The following is a 14,597-nucleotide window of genomic DNA, read 5'->3' on the forward strand; positions in this document are numbered from 1 at the left end:
GCTGGAACATAGCAAGTATGGTTAAGAGAAGGCATGCTTATTCTAGAAAACAATTGATTGGTTAAAAATTCAGGTATGCCCCTGAGTGCAAGATGAGTCATCATTATTTTTTTAATGCATATATCAGCTAAAATATAATGTTAACTTTTAGCAATACAATACAATATAGAGTATAGATGCACTCAAAGCTAAAAATAGCTAAAAATGAAGCCACTAAAAACTTAAATTGGGATTTTATAAGCATTTACACTGACAGTGTAATATAATGTAATTAATTAAATTTTATTATATCATTAAAAAAAGAAATGATCAAAAATGGGAGTAAATATAGTGCTGAGTAGCTGAAATTTAATTGCTCCACAAGTTGCTGTACTGTATATAACATGAAATATCTTCTGACTGGCTTCTAAATAAAATGTCTTGTTAGGCAGAAAATTTAAGTATGAAGTATGAACAGAAAAAATATTTAGCACCAGCAACTTGACGAATGGCGCTTGCTCAGGTCAGTGTATGGAAGACCGTTTTACACATTGAATTAAACATAATGAGTTTATTCACTGAGTATGTGATACGCTTCTGCCAGTAAGCTAAAATGCTTTAAGAAACTCCCAGGAGTCTGTTTAAGTGTTTCTGTGCTGTTGGCCAAAGACCAGAGTTGATGAATCACCAAGACCCCTGTGACTGATACAACACACACACACACACACACACACACACACACACACACACACACACACACACACACACACACACACACACACACACACACACACACACACACACACACACACACACACACACACACAATCAACCAGCCACCCATTTTAACACCTGTAACCCCAAGCCAGTAAACGTTTGAAGAAACATTTCCTAAACGCAATACAATAGCTTCCTTTTTACCAGACTGTCTGGACAGAACTGTGATAGTTATCTGAGGGGACTGTGTTTACAACATCCTCAAGGAGTACGGCCAATCTACAGCCCTCCTGGCCCAATTCTGCTCACTGATGTCATTTGGTGTGTGTGGAATTCTAAAGCTGTGTGTGTGTGGCAGGCTGGCAGTCCAATGCCCTCTGAACACCTGTCACTGCTGGATCTGAGTTGAGAGAGATCCCACGGGCCCCGGACAAGAATGAGGGGCAGCTGTTGTCTTTCTCTCACTCTCTTCCTCTCTCTCTCCCTCTTCTCTTTGCACTTGTGAATGCTGACAGCACAGAGAAGCACTACAAAACGCACACTCGTGCTTTTCTGCCTGTCCCACACACACACACAAATGCATTCTAGGCCAGGTAACGTGAGCCAGGCTGTGTAACGCCACTCATTTGCGGCATCTCCTCTCTGTAGCTGCTGCTAAGATTACTCATCTATTTACATCACAGTTATGGCCTTCCTTTTTTACCCACACACGCACACACACACACGTGCACACACACACAGTTCTATTATTCTGTTTAACTATAACTAGTTACTAACCATTTTAAATTTCAGTTCAAATAGTGTATACATATGACTTGTATATTTATATATATAGCCTACAGTATATACGTGTGTGTGTGTGTGTGTGTGTGTATGTGTGTGTGTATGTGTTTCTAGGTGATTCTTGGCTTATATACATAATGGTTACAACCCAAGTGTCTTTAGTGAAAAAGTCAACTTTTTATGTAAGGGATAATGTGGAGCGAGACGGTTGTTATAGCGAATACAACCCCGACAGGCTGTTATCAAGAAATAACAGACCGCATTCTACATTAGAATTCAACCAAGCCATGTAATAAATTATCATATTTCATTTTAATTGTATATAAGTATATAACTGTATATTTATTCAATTGTACTGTATTATATGATATTATATCAATTTACTTTATTTATTATCTTTACTAAAAATAATACATGTGATATTTATAAATTACTAAGAATTTTTTCTTTTTTTCAGAAGAACTCAACTAGTTTTGATCTAGCGATCTAACACATTGTATGCTACCAGTGTATAAACTATCTTAGTTACTGTAGAAGCCATATTTAATTTTATGTGAACAACTGTTTTGGTAATTATTTGTACCTTTATGTTGATTGTTAAGTAGACGAAACACAGAAAATACTTTGCAAAACATCTTCAGAATAAGCTCCAGAAAACATGGGTTGTGAAATTTTTTACGGCCGTTAGACGTTAAGAAAGTATAATATAAGTCTTACAAGGTCTATGAACATATAATTCAACTATAGCCAGCATTTTTTCCATTTATTTATTTAGCCATATATTTCATGACGAAAGATGCAGAACTCAAATAGAGGAGCGACAGAGAAAGGTCTCATCAGACGTGTCCTACCTGGACTGCATGTCTTGTGTTTTGTGCTGGCTCGCTGGCGCCGCCCCTGTGCTCTGATGCGTGACGTGTTGTTGAAGCTCCACCAGTGACTGCAGGTACTGCTGCTGGTGCTGCTGTTGCTGCTTGTAGCGGGACAGGATGAAGAACAAACCCAGGATGCTCTTCAGATTCCCATTACACACCTCTGAGGATCAAACACACCAGATTTAGAAAGTACCACAGGAAGAGCTCTTAAATCCTGTGAACGACTGCATTCCACTGATGCGCCCAAACCTTAAACGCATCATGTTTTTAGTACAGGATCAAGTCAGAAGAAACGGCCGTTGAGTCATATGGTAGCTAGCCTCATTATAAGGAAGTTCGAGTAGAGTTTACAATCAGTTGAGAATGTGGGGGAGATAAGTTCTGTTCTCTGAATGAGGAAGTAATACACAGCATGACAATATACAACTGTCTGGAGGATCCAAGTTTAGCATTGTCATTTGACTGTCTAGTCTTGTGCGTCATAAATTAGACGCTAACATTTGTAAACAGTCGCTGTAACGACTGGATCTGACTTTTAATTGAGACCTTTTACAAGGAGATACTGATTCAATAAGCAAAACGTTGAGGTGCCGGATGGAGTTTAGAAGCCCAAACGCTATTATCCTATGCACATTAGCGCTGTGAGGTGTGCTACGAGGAATTTGGAACTTTTTCCAAATTGAGGATGTGAGTTTGAATAAGTGCTAGCATGGCGTTGCTCTGATCACAGAGATAAAGGACTGAAGATGAAGGGAAGAGCATCGATTGTCTGCGCTCTGCCTGCCAGAGACGCTTTTCTCTCTTGTGCCCATTTATGAAATGGTCTTCATTCATAGTCACACACTGCTAATGGCTGGTGCAGAAAGCGACTGAAGGATGGCAGTGCTGAGGCAGCGCTAAAGAGAAGAATCCAGTTTATTTCTGACAGCCCGCCTGTTTGTTCTGCCTGTCAGCGATGTTTGGGGTTATCAATCTTCTCCCGGTTCAATTTGGGACCGTGCAGTGCTGTAATTTGTATTCCACATTATAAAGCACTTAGATGGTATGTTTTCATTGAACATACTTTTTGAGTCAGGCGACAGAAATTTGGCACTATTTGGTGTTGTTGCACTTCAGGTCAGTGCGGAAAATGAAAAACTAGCAGGCTAATTTGTAAATGCATTTTTGTTTGCATTAATGGAGGGAATTGGAGTAATGGAGTATTTTTCCTCACAACTGCTTTGTGCAATAGCATATGGAGAGCATTTAGATTTCATCTAGGGGGCTACATTGATTCACATTAAGCCATTAACGATTTCCACGAACACCAGTGAATTGAACATTGCTTATGAGATGTTACCATAAGGATTTCACTATAGAAAATAACATAGTTACTAGTATTACTAGTACTGTAAAATCATAATAAATTATTATGACATTTACTTCAAACAGTTGATGGGACCCATCAACATACTATGAAAGTCAATGGGACTTCCAATACTATGGAAGTCAATGGGGCCCATCAAGTGTTTGGTTACCGACATTTTTCAAAATACATTATTTTGTGTTAAGCAGAAGAAAGAAATTCATTCAGATTTGGAATAACTTGAGGGTGATGGTGATAGAATTTTCCTTTTTGAGGTGAACTATCCCTTTAAGTTTTACATTTTACACATAACATGCTGCATATTCAGTCTATGAAGATTAATGATACTTAAAATTGTGTGGCTAGTATACATTTATAAGCAATCATATGAACAGATTTTGCATTACAAATGATAAAATGGGTGAAAATCCCACAGATTTTCATGGAAATAGGGGCCCAAGACATATCTAATGACTAGAATATAATAAAGAAATGGTTCTCAACCACAGGTTAATTTTAAATAATTTAAACTATGTTAAAAATAAATCAATAAAATGCTATTAAAAAAATAACATTGAGATATGAATTTAAACTATATTAAAAATAAATCAATAAAATGCTATTAAAAAAATCAAGATGTAAACTGAAATTTACTGTAAAATATATTTTAATTGTCCCCCACCCCCCAAAAAACTCTTTTCAAAAAAACTCCAAAAACATTTTTTCATGACAGTACTGCCCCAAACCATGTAAACAAACACCAGTGAGTTAGGATGTACATTGGAAACTTGAAGTAAAAGTTGTATGCTAATGAACACACTTTAAGCAGAAGTTTAAATGTGGAGTCATCAGGCTCTTTCTGTCACTAGCCGCACAAGGTCATAGGCGTATCTGTTCAGCCGGGTTCATTAAGGGAAGCGAGGACAGGGAAGTGTGAATACATTATCTATTTACAGTGATGTGACCTTGACCACTTCCTCTGTATACAGTAGCGTTCTATCATTGCCTAGCCAAAAGTACCAGTAAACATGTAATACTTTGTACAGAATTACAAAGTGGATTGGATGTATATACACTACCGTTCAAAAGTTTGGAGTCGGTAAGATATTTCATCACCAAGGCTGAATTAATTTGATCAAAAATACAGTAAAACAATAATATTGTGAAACATTACAATTTAACAAAAATTACAGTTTAATATATTTTAAAATGCGATAGAAAATCTGAATTATCATCAGTCCTTACACCAGTCTGCACTGTCAACTGATCTTTCAGAAATCATTCTAATTTACTGTAGTGCTCAAGAAACGTTATTTTATTATTCATATTATTATCAATATTGAAAACAGTTGCGTAGTTTGGTCATTTCTGGAGTTTAACAGCCCCCATGCCTCTATTTCTGTGTTTCACAGAAGAAAGAAAGTCATTACAGGTTTGCAACCACGTGAGGGTGAATAAATGATGAGAATTTTCATTTTGAGTGAACTATACCTTTAGCCCAGCTGAGATTAGGAAAAGTGATTTCTATGAAAACAGGCTTCCTGTATTTTACATTTTAATGAGTGTCTTTCAGTTTGAATACCTCAGAAGGTCATGCTTGATCTCTTTTGTATGACTTGTGAGGATTTTTGATTTGAGCAGAGGGATTAAACAGCTCAGAGGAAGCGCCTCTTCAGTTATGCTGACGTCAGTTGTCTTAATACACGTGTGTGTTTCTTGTCATGGTGGGTTTCACGGTCAGGTCACCGGAGAAGGTGCCCCCTTTGACCCTATGAGAAGTCTTTAGGACTAACCTGCTCTTTAACGAACTGCAACTTTTCACCAGATCCTCACAGCCAATGAGATCAAAGCTCAGGTCATGGTGTGCCCTGCACTTAAAGCACTTAAAACCGGAATCCCGCTGTGCGTTCTGATACCCTACACACCGTGAACAGAGAGTCATGGCCAGTGCAGCAGGAAAAGGGATATTGAGATCTTGCACCTCTCATTATTGGACTGTTCTGGGGAAAGAGGGCTAGGATAACACTCAGCAGGGGTCGAGAGGAAACTTTCCCTGAGGACAGTTTTATTGCACAGATGATGCACTTTCATAGCGAAGGAGGTTGGGTTTCATTTAAGAGTCAACTTTGTCTCAGATGTTTCTCTTAAAATTCCACGAAGAGATAGAAATAGAAACAAATGTGACAACTGTACACATACAGTTAGAGTGGTATTCTATTAAACTACTGCCTTTTTAAATTTGGAATGGTGATTTGTTTTAAAGTACATTAAACATTCTGTCAGACAAAGAATGACATTAAGTGCTAATAGAATGGATTGAGTCTCGGAGTGTCTGAAAACCTGAATGTTGTTACTTCCTTTTCAAAAGAAGAGGTTCCATCTTAAAATTACAGTTTTCTATCATTTTGAGGTAAATAAGCCATGCGTTGTGGGAATTGGGATACATAGACATATTAATTAATTAGTTATTAATTAGACTGTGAATGCAGACTACAATGGCAATAATACTAACAATAATGATAATGGTATTTTTAATCGTATGTTTTTAAATACTTTTTAATTTATATATTTAAACTTGCAAAACAAAATTGTACTCTTTTTTTTTAATGACTTGCAGTATAGTGCTATTAAACTAAATAGCATAAGTGAATGCATTTTATTTAAGAAATTGAGGATACTTCAGGAGGAGTGAAATCTAATTCGCTCTGAATTTAATCTCGTTGTTTAGGAGAAATAATTTAATACATTCAAAAATAAATAAATTCAAAACTGACAGAAAAAGAGAAATACTATATGACATAGTGTCTGTGGTTGAGACATTATTACATTTATTTTCCTAGGAAAACTCCTACACAGTCAAGCACATCAAACAAAAAAACAACTTATTTTATAAAGGTCTCGAGTCGGCATGCCTCATAAAGTACTAAACACAAGCGTATGCAAGCCTTCAAAACCCAAACTCTGAAACCTTAGCTAATTTAATTAAGACAACTACTCACAGCTTTAGGAAAGATGCTCAACACACACACACACACACACACACACACACACACGCTCACTCGCTCACTCACTCACACACATACTCACTCACTAACTCACACACACATACACACACCCTCCATCACTCACTCACTCACTCACTCACTCACTCACTCACTCACTCACTCACTCACTCACTCACACATACACACACCCTCCATCACTCACTCACTCACTCACTCACTCACTCACTCACTCACTCACTCACTCACTCACTCACTCACTCACTCACACCCTCCATCACTCACTCACTCACTTACTCACTCACTCACACACACCCTCCATCACTCACTCACTCACTCACACACACACACCCTCCATCACTCACTCACTCACTCACTCACACACACCCTCCATCACTCACTCACTCACTCACTCACTCACTCACTCACTCACACATACACACACCCTCCATCACTCACTCACTCACTCACTCACTCACTCACTCACTCACTCACTCACACATACACACACCCTCCATCACTCACTCACTCACTCACTCACTCACTCACTGACTCACTCACTCACACCCTCCATCACTCACTCACTCACTTACTCACTCACTCACACACACCCTCCATCACTCACTCACTCACTCACTCACACACACCCTCCATCACTCACTCACTCACTTACTCACACACACCCTCCATCACTCACTCACTCACTCACTCACTCACTCACTCACTCACTCACTCACACATACACACACCCTCCATCACTCACTCACTCACTCACTCACTCACTCACTCACTCACTCACTCACTCACTCACACATACACACACCCTCCATCACTCACTCACTCACTCACTCACTCACACACACACACACACACACACACACACACACACACACACACACACACACACACACACACACACACACACACACACACACACTAAAAGTAGGGGATGAGTGTGTGATGAAAGCTTGAGAAACCCTATACACTGTATATTTATGGACCCTGTGCACTCATGGTGCTGAATTTAGCGGGACAGTGAATACAGTATCCAAGCTGCTTTAGGTTAATGATATCATTCCACACAGAATTTAGTACACTTGAGCTCAGACTGAAAAAGAATATCAAGGATCTTTGTGGTTTGTCAGTGCAGCCGTTCTAAAAAACCTAAAATTATTTTAAAATAAGGTTCAAATATCAACTAGTATCTATGGGCTCAAACACTCTGCCACCAATGTATATATATAAATATATATATTTCACAGTAAATTTCAGTTTACATTTAGATTTTTATAAAATTGTATAGATTTATTTGTAATATAGTTTAAATTATTTAAAATCATCCTGTTGCCCCATGGTTGAGAACCACTTCTTTATGATATTCTAGTCATTAGATATGTCTTGGGCCCTTATTTCAATACAAATCTGTGGGATTTTCACCCATTTTATCCTTTGTACTGCAAAATCTGTTCATATGATTGCTTATAAATGTAAACTAGCCACACAATTTGAGGTATCATTAAACTTCATAGCCTGCATATGCAGTATATTATGTTTAAAATGTAATACTTAATGTTGGTGATAATGAAAAGCCATTAATTCTATATATAAGCAGTAATGTAGCAATAATACTGATGCAAACACCACCAATCATAAAAATAGCAGGCCTATTTGTGTATATGAAGGAATTTAACAGTTGTTATTTAGTTTCAAGCAGACAGAGGGGTCTTACCTTCAGCAGAGAGCCCTTGAACACTGACTCCTCTGGCCCCTAAGAAATTCAGACAAGCCTCCACATTCTCAATCTGAAAGACAAAAACAAAGAGATTAGCCATAGAGCAAACTCACCAGCACATGGCCATTACACTGAGGATGTGGACGGTTAATGTGAGTGACCAGTGGTGTCAGAGAGGCGGCTATTGAACCTCACACACATTCCTTTCAGTATTAAAAATTCAACAAAGCCTTTGACTGCGATGGTTTCTTCTGAAGGTCGCCTTCAGTAATAGCATACTTCAGTATGTATGACAGCTCAACTGGTGTCCGTGTAGCTGACGTGCGCATGTCGATGTTGTGTGGGGACACGTCCACGGATTTATTCCCACAAAGGCTCTATTGTCGGGAGTCAGACAGTGTCATGACCCCTGGCTAACCTTTGTGGGTCGGACCCGGAGTGTGACTCTGGGACGGCAGTGTGTCACACCTACACACACGCTGACAGACGGACCAGGCATGACGTTGCGGGCTGTAATAATACAGCACTTGACTGAAAGTGTGGTATTATCATGGCGCCTCCACTCATGGGCACACAAAGGGACTTTAGCCATGTGATACAAATGGCTTGCATATTTTGCACTAGTATAGGGCAGAATGCTGAAGAAGTTGTACAGTAGGGTCAGATATAGTCAATGGGCCAGACCGCACTATATTATTATGCGACAAGCTCAATACTATGTGGAATGCATTGTGCTGTGTGCTGGACCCTTGTGACAGAAGCGAAGACAGTTGACTCAGCTCATACATGAGACCCTGAGGGGTTGCCCTTGTGCACATTTATTAATGCGGTCTATAATACACAGTCTCACAAGGAAATGTCACTCTAGTGGTGATTTCCACTATTTTATTACTGTTTTTAATGCTGTTTTGAAGGGTATTGTAAAGAATCCTCAGTTTTCACTTTAGATGACTGTGTAATATAGAAAGTGTTTATATGTCATGCTGATACATAAAGAACTAAAACAATCTAAGTCACATAAATAATAAAAAATAATATTTAACGGTTATATCAAATGATTAAATTGTATAATTAATTCAAATGATTTTGTTGAAAATAAATACTGCAATACAGATAAAATGAGAAAAAGTATCGTAATACGATACTGAGAAGTTAAGAAAAATGTTAAGAAAAGTTAAAAACTGTTACTCCTGTCACATTATAATATGAATGTTAGCTAATGTGTGTGTTTCATTAAGCATGTTCAAATTAAATTCAAGCATTCAGAGTGAACAGAAATCGAACAAATTAATTCATGCAGTGCTTTCATTAAAAAATCTGACCTTATCACACGGCGAACACTATTCTAATTGGTCAATCACAGCATTTTATGGTTAAAGATTTATGTGTGTGTGTGTGTGTGTGTGTGTTTTTTGCGTGTGTGTGTACAGTATAATAAACACTGTAATGTTGTCACCTAATTACCTAGTTTCTAGTTTCATGTCACTCATATTTTGTCTCGCATTTTTTCAAGTAGCCATAATACATTGGATAATATACAGTCAGTGAGTCCTAAAATGCTGTAGTTCTGCTGTGAAGGCTGAAAGGAACACGATTTAATGTCATTCTCACAGCTGTCACAGATTTACAATCTTTCACGCAACTCCATCCATCCATCCTCTGACCTCAGTGCCCCACAGCATCCAGCATGGAGCCAGAAAGATCCACACAGATCACATACAGTATTAACTCCCACACACACTCGCAAACACACAGAATGACGAATGAATGAGCAATTGTTAATGCGATCCGTATCGACAGCATCTTGTTTCTTCTTACATCTGTCCCGATGGCAAGTAGCCTGTTTTTTATATGACACACATCCCACACACAGCCGCACACACAAAGAGCCTAATGCGCTTTGATTATCTTCTCTCATAAACCTCTTCTAATGGCAACACAGTGCAGAACATGTGTGGTGCACCAGAGATGGGCTGTTTTTCATTGCAGTCTCATTCAGACGACGGCACCCGTGCACATGGGCACCCGACTGTGAGTCCTGACCAAAAACTGATTCAGACATTCTCAACGAAGATGAAACGTACTTAACACTAATGCGGTCAAACGCTAAACGCTTGCCTGGTATTTCAACCGCATCGTTTAATGCTTTTCTGGAGTGTTTACGATATACGATAGCTTATAATGTCTCAGCAATGGACTGGACATTTGTTGCCGTCACCAAAAGCGCGAGTGGATGCTGTTGATTGACAGACGTGCACGAACAGACATATGGATGGGGTTTGCGCTCTAAAAGCGAGAAGATCATCAAGTTTGGTGTCCGTTACGGATATAATCCCATAAGTACGGTTGGAAATTCCACCCTCCTTTTAATAGCAGTCCCATCAACCCATCCCTCTGTTTATTTTTAGTCTGTCTTTCAGCCTACAGTGATGTACACATACAGAAACCGTGATTCTATACGCTAATGGCGAGCAGAGCTCTCGCCAGCTTTAGATGCCGAACCGCGCTTGCCGAGCGGTTTTTCAAACCATGTGGGATTTTAACAACTCTCCGGGAAAGTCAGATCATCTGTTTTTCCGACATAAACAGACATTTTCCAGCACCAGATATGCCATTAAACGCAATTAGGGAGGAGAATGTTTTGATGAGGTATATTTTCACAAAATAATATTGAGAAATTTATAAGCAAGCACTTTTCAGGGCTGACACGGATGCAAACGGGATGGAAAATTACCACGAGTCGGCTTACATCCCTTGCTCGAAATGACAACGGCGAGCTGTTTAAGTTTACTGTCTCTGCGAGCTGCAACCGTCATAAATCTGATCATGTTTAATCTATACAACACACTTATCAGAGCGAGGCTTTAATGCAGAGTAAATGTTTGCACTTGGGTCCGGCTGTGTGGATCCAGATGCTGAGGGGCCCAAGCTAGCTGCGCGGGGACCGACTCCAAGCATATCAGATAACCGTGGGGTGAGCGCTGGCTCTGGAAAGTGTTGCTGCTCCAACACTACTATGAAATACAAATGGTCTTTTGCCTTAATTATATGGTTTTCACTTAAAAACCACTCAGAGCAAAAAGAACAGATAAATGCTGTTTTCTCCGGCACTTCTGTTTTTTCCAGGGAGACAGCTGCAGTCGTTTTGTACCATTTAATTTCCTCTGATCATAGTGACCACATACACATGAATTTGATGAGCTGCCCATAGGTACAATTATAATAAGGTTGGCTATAATAGCCAACAAAACATTGTATGGGTCAAAATTATCGATTTTTCTTTTATGCCAAAAATCATTAGGATATTAAGTAAAGATAATGTTCCATGAAGATATTATGTAAATTTCCCACCTTAAATATATATTAAAAAAATATTTTTGTGAGTGGATGGGTCAAAATTATCGATTTTTCTTTTATGCCAAAAATCATTAGGATATTAAGTAAAGATAATGTTCCATGAAGATATTTTGTAAATTTCCCACCTTAAATATATATAAAAAAAATATTTTTGTGAGTGGATGCAGCACAATCGCCAATAGAAATGGACAACTTTAAAGGCGATTTTCTCAATATTTCGATTTTTCTGCACCCTCAGATTCCAGATTTTCAAATAGTTGTATCTCGGCCAAATGTTGTCCTATCCTAACAAACCATACATGGTAAGATTATGTATTCAGCTTTCAGATGATGTATGTGTTTTAAATGTCATAAATGTATGCAGTTAATTAAAAATATTTCAGCCAAACAACCGCTCTATTTTTTCCATACAAATTTTTTTTTTCTCTTTCTTTATTCTTATAATAAGTTTACTATCAGTTTTGCTGATAAAGCTGTTTAATGGCAGGTTCCTGTCGTGACAACTTACACCATAAAGTGTGTTAAATAAACTGTATCTTAATACAAACAACAATAGCTAAGATGAAAAATTGACTAGGAGAATCCCCCCTTAAAAATGTATTTACTGGAGTAAAAAGTGTGACAACTAGTCCCATTCCCCCTACATAATATGACTGGTTATTTACCAACAAATTATACTACAGATTTGCCATTAGGCCTGTGTATAATTGAAATTACAAACCAAGTGAAAATAATTTAGTGCTACTTTTTTCACTTTGCTCTTCAGGACTTTTATTAATAACTTTTATTAATTGTTTTAATTCATGCAATATGACAGTTATGTCTGCACTAATAGTGTTATGGTAATGCTTGGCAGGTCCATTTGTTAAAACCATCTCAGTGCCAACTTCAGCATGCCATTCTCTGTGCCCAGTGGCATTGAGACAAACAACCGTAGCTGAGCTATTATGATGCCAGCCAATGAAGACAGCCGTTAAATTCCTGTGGCCTCCTCTATCTAATTAGCAGCTAAATGGATCAGGCTGCAGCCGCTGCCCTGCACAAGACTGGTGGAGGTACGGCACCAGCAGGATCGACCGCCTGCAACATGTGCTTTGAAGAGTCTGCTCTCTCAAAACATCTGAGAATGCCAAGATTTCATACTGCAGGTCCACCATTTATTTTCTTCCTTGAAACTTAAAAAAATAACCCAAAAGCACCAGAAAATATCATAAAATTGGTCCATGTGACGTGGGCACTATATTTCCAAGTCCATGGTTTGTTGTTTTGTCAGTGAGAGATACAGTATTACTCAAGAAATAACTCAATAAATAAGAGATCAGTTTGATTCATAAAAAATGTGAACTGTAACAACTAAATAATAGAAAAGATCGGAGTCAGAGAATTCGTTTTTTTCCTGAACAAGCAATAGAGCAAATGTCAATGTTTACAGTAAATAATGACTTAAATTTTAGATGACTTGGGATGTAGCGCACAAGCTGTTTACTTTAATGATACTTTTTTCATTTTGAAAGCTCTAGTACGCTTTCATTGTAAATGCATTGTAAATTCTCTCCTTTTGCGTTTAACATAAGCATGTCATATTGGTTTGGAATGACATGAGGGTGACAGAATTTCTATCAATTTAAGGCCATCATCTCATAAATTAATAAATCAAAAATTATCTCATGAATACTCATGTATTTTTGAATAATGTTTTGGTTGACAGATTTGCTCTTTTAGTCACGTCACACAACCGGTTCTTTCATGTTACCACCGGAAACCTCTTTGCTGTAGTTATCCTCTTCACAGTCTGTTTTATGTTTGATCTTTGTAGATTTCTACAAATTGCTCTGGGATTTAACAGGCTTACTTTCATAGTTTCCTCTGTGTAGAATTATTAAGCTTATTGTTGCCGAGCAGAAAAGCATTCAATGAGATGTAATCAGAGGATTAGACTCTCTGTTTTTCACTCTGGGAGACCGGATATTTGGAGGTCCATTAAAATGTCTGTCAAATATGTTTGTTGTCGCCATAATGAATGAACATTTCCTTTATTCATAACTGTGAAAATGTCTTCGAAGACATGATTACAACAGGACAGGGAAATTAGATTTTGAAAGCATGTCAAACATGTCTGAGGAAGGAAAAAGACATCAGGGCCCGCCAACCTCAAGGTAATTTCTAAGCGGATTGAAATCTTTATAATTACTAAAATGACTCCCTGTCAAAAGTATAAAGCAGAAAAGCCATCAATCCAAAAACAGATCCTCACACAGCAGAGGTCAAAGCACAATCACAGTCCAGTGGGAGTAAACATTTCAGATAGGAAACATTCAGAACCATTTGTGTTATGTCTACAAGCCCAAGTGGAAAGGTCATCACTAATGTCAAACGCTAAACGTCACAAATCAAATGTGAACGTAGAGTGTCACTACAGTATGTGGCGTTAAACACACGAAAAGACAAGGTGAGAAATGTCCTATGATTCTGTGCAAGAGGCACTCAGTCATTAAACTTCTCAACCCCTCTGAGCAGGCTAAGCACAGAAAGAGAGTGAGACACAAAAAAACAAGTCTGCAGAAAAAAATCCATCTTAAATAAACCTAAGCTATTTTTTCTTAAATGGTCCAAAAATACTACAGTACACTATGCTATGCTAACAGGAAAAACAAAATAGAAATATATACCCATTTCAAATACAAAATAATACTCATTTGTGAGTTACTTTAGATAAAAAAGTGTCTGCTGAACGATTAGATGCAAACGTGTTCTGTTCAGAGAACACTTCTTTATATTTACTTAGTTATTCACTAACCAAACTAACT

General features: G+C 38.1%; 1 protein-coding gene across 2 annotated transcripts in view; it reads right to left on the minus strand.

Annotated features, from left to right (window-relative positions):
- nav3 (neuron navigator 3) overlaps positions 1-14,597 on the minus strand; it is a 150,926-nt gene that overhangs the window by 85,374 nt on the left and 50,955 nt on the right. For both annotated transcript variants that reach the window (XM_084110693.1, XM_084110694.1), the window contains exons 4-5: positions 8,431-8,503; positions 2,331-2,514 (exon numbers count right to left, since the gene is read on the minus strand). In XM_084110693.1, coding sequence (XP_083966819.1) covers positions 2,331-2,514; positions 8,431-8,503 — 257 coding nt within the window. The remainder of the gene's footprint in view (positions 1-2,330; positions 2,515-8,430; positions 8,504-14,597) is intronic.

The sequence above is a fragment of the Abramis brama genome (genome assembly GCF_963993115.1).
Source record: "Abramis brama genome assembly, chromosome: 4".
Classification (NCBI taxonomy): domain Eukaryota; kingdom Metazoa; phylum Chordata; class Actinopteri; order Cypriniformes; family Leuciscidae; genus Abramis; species Abramis brama.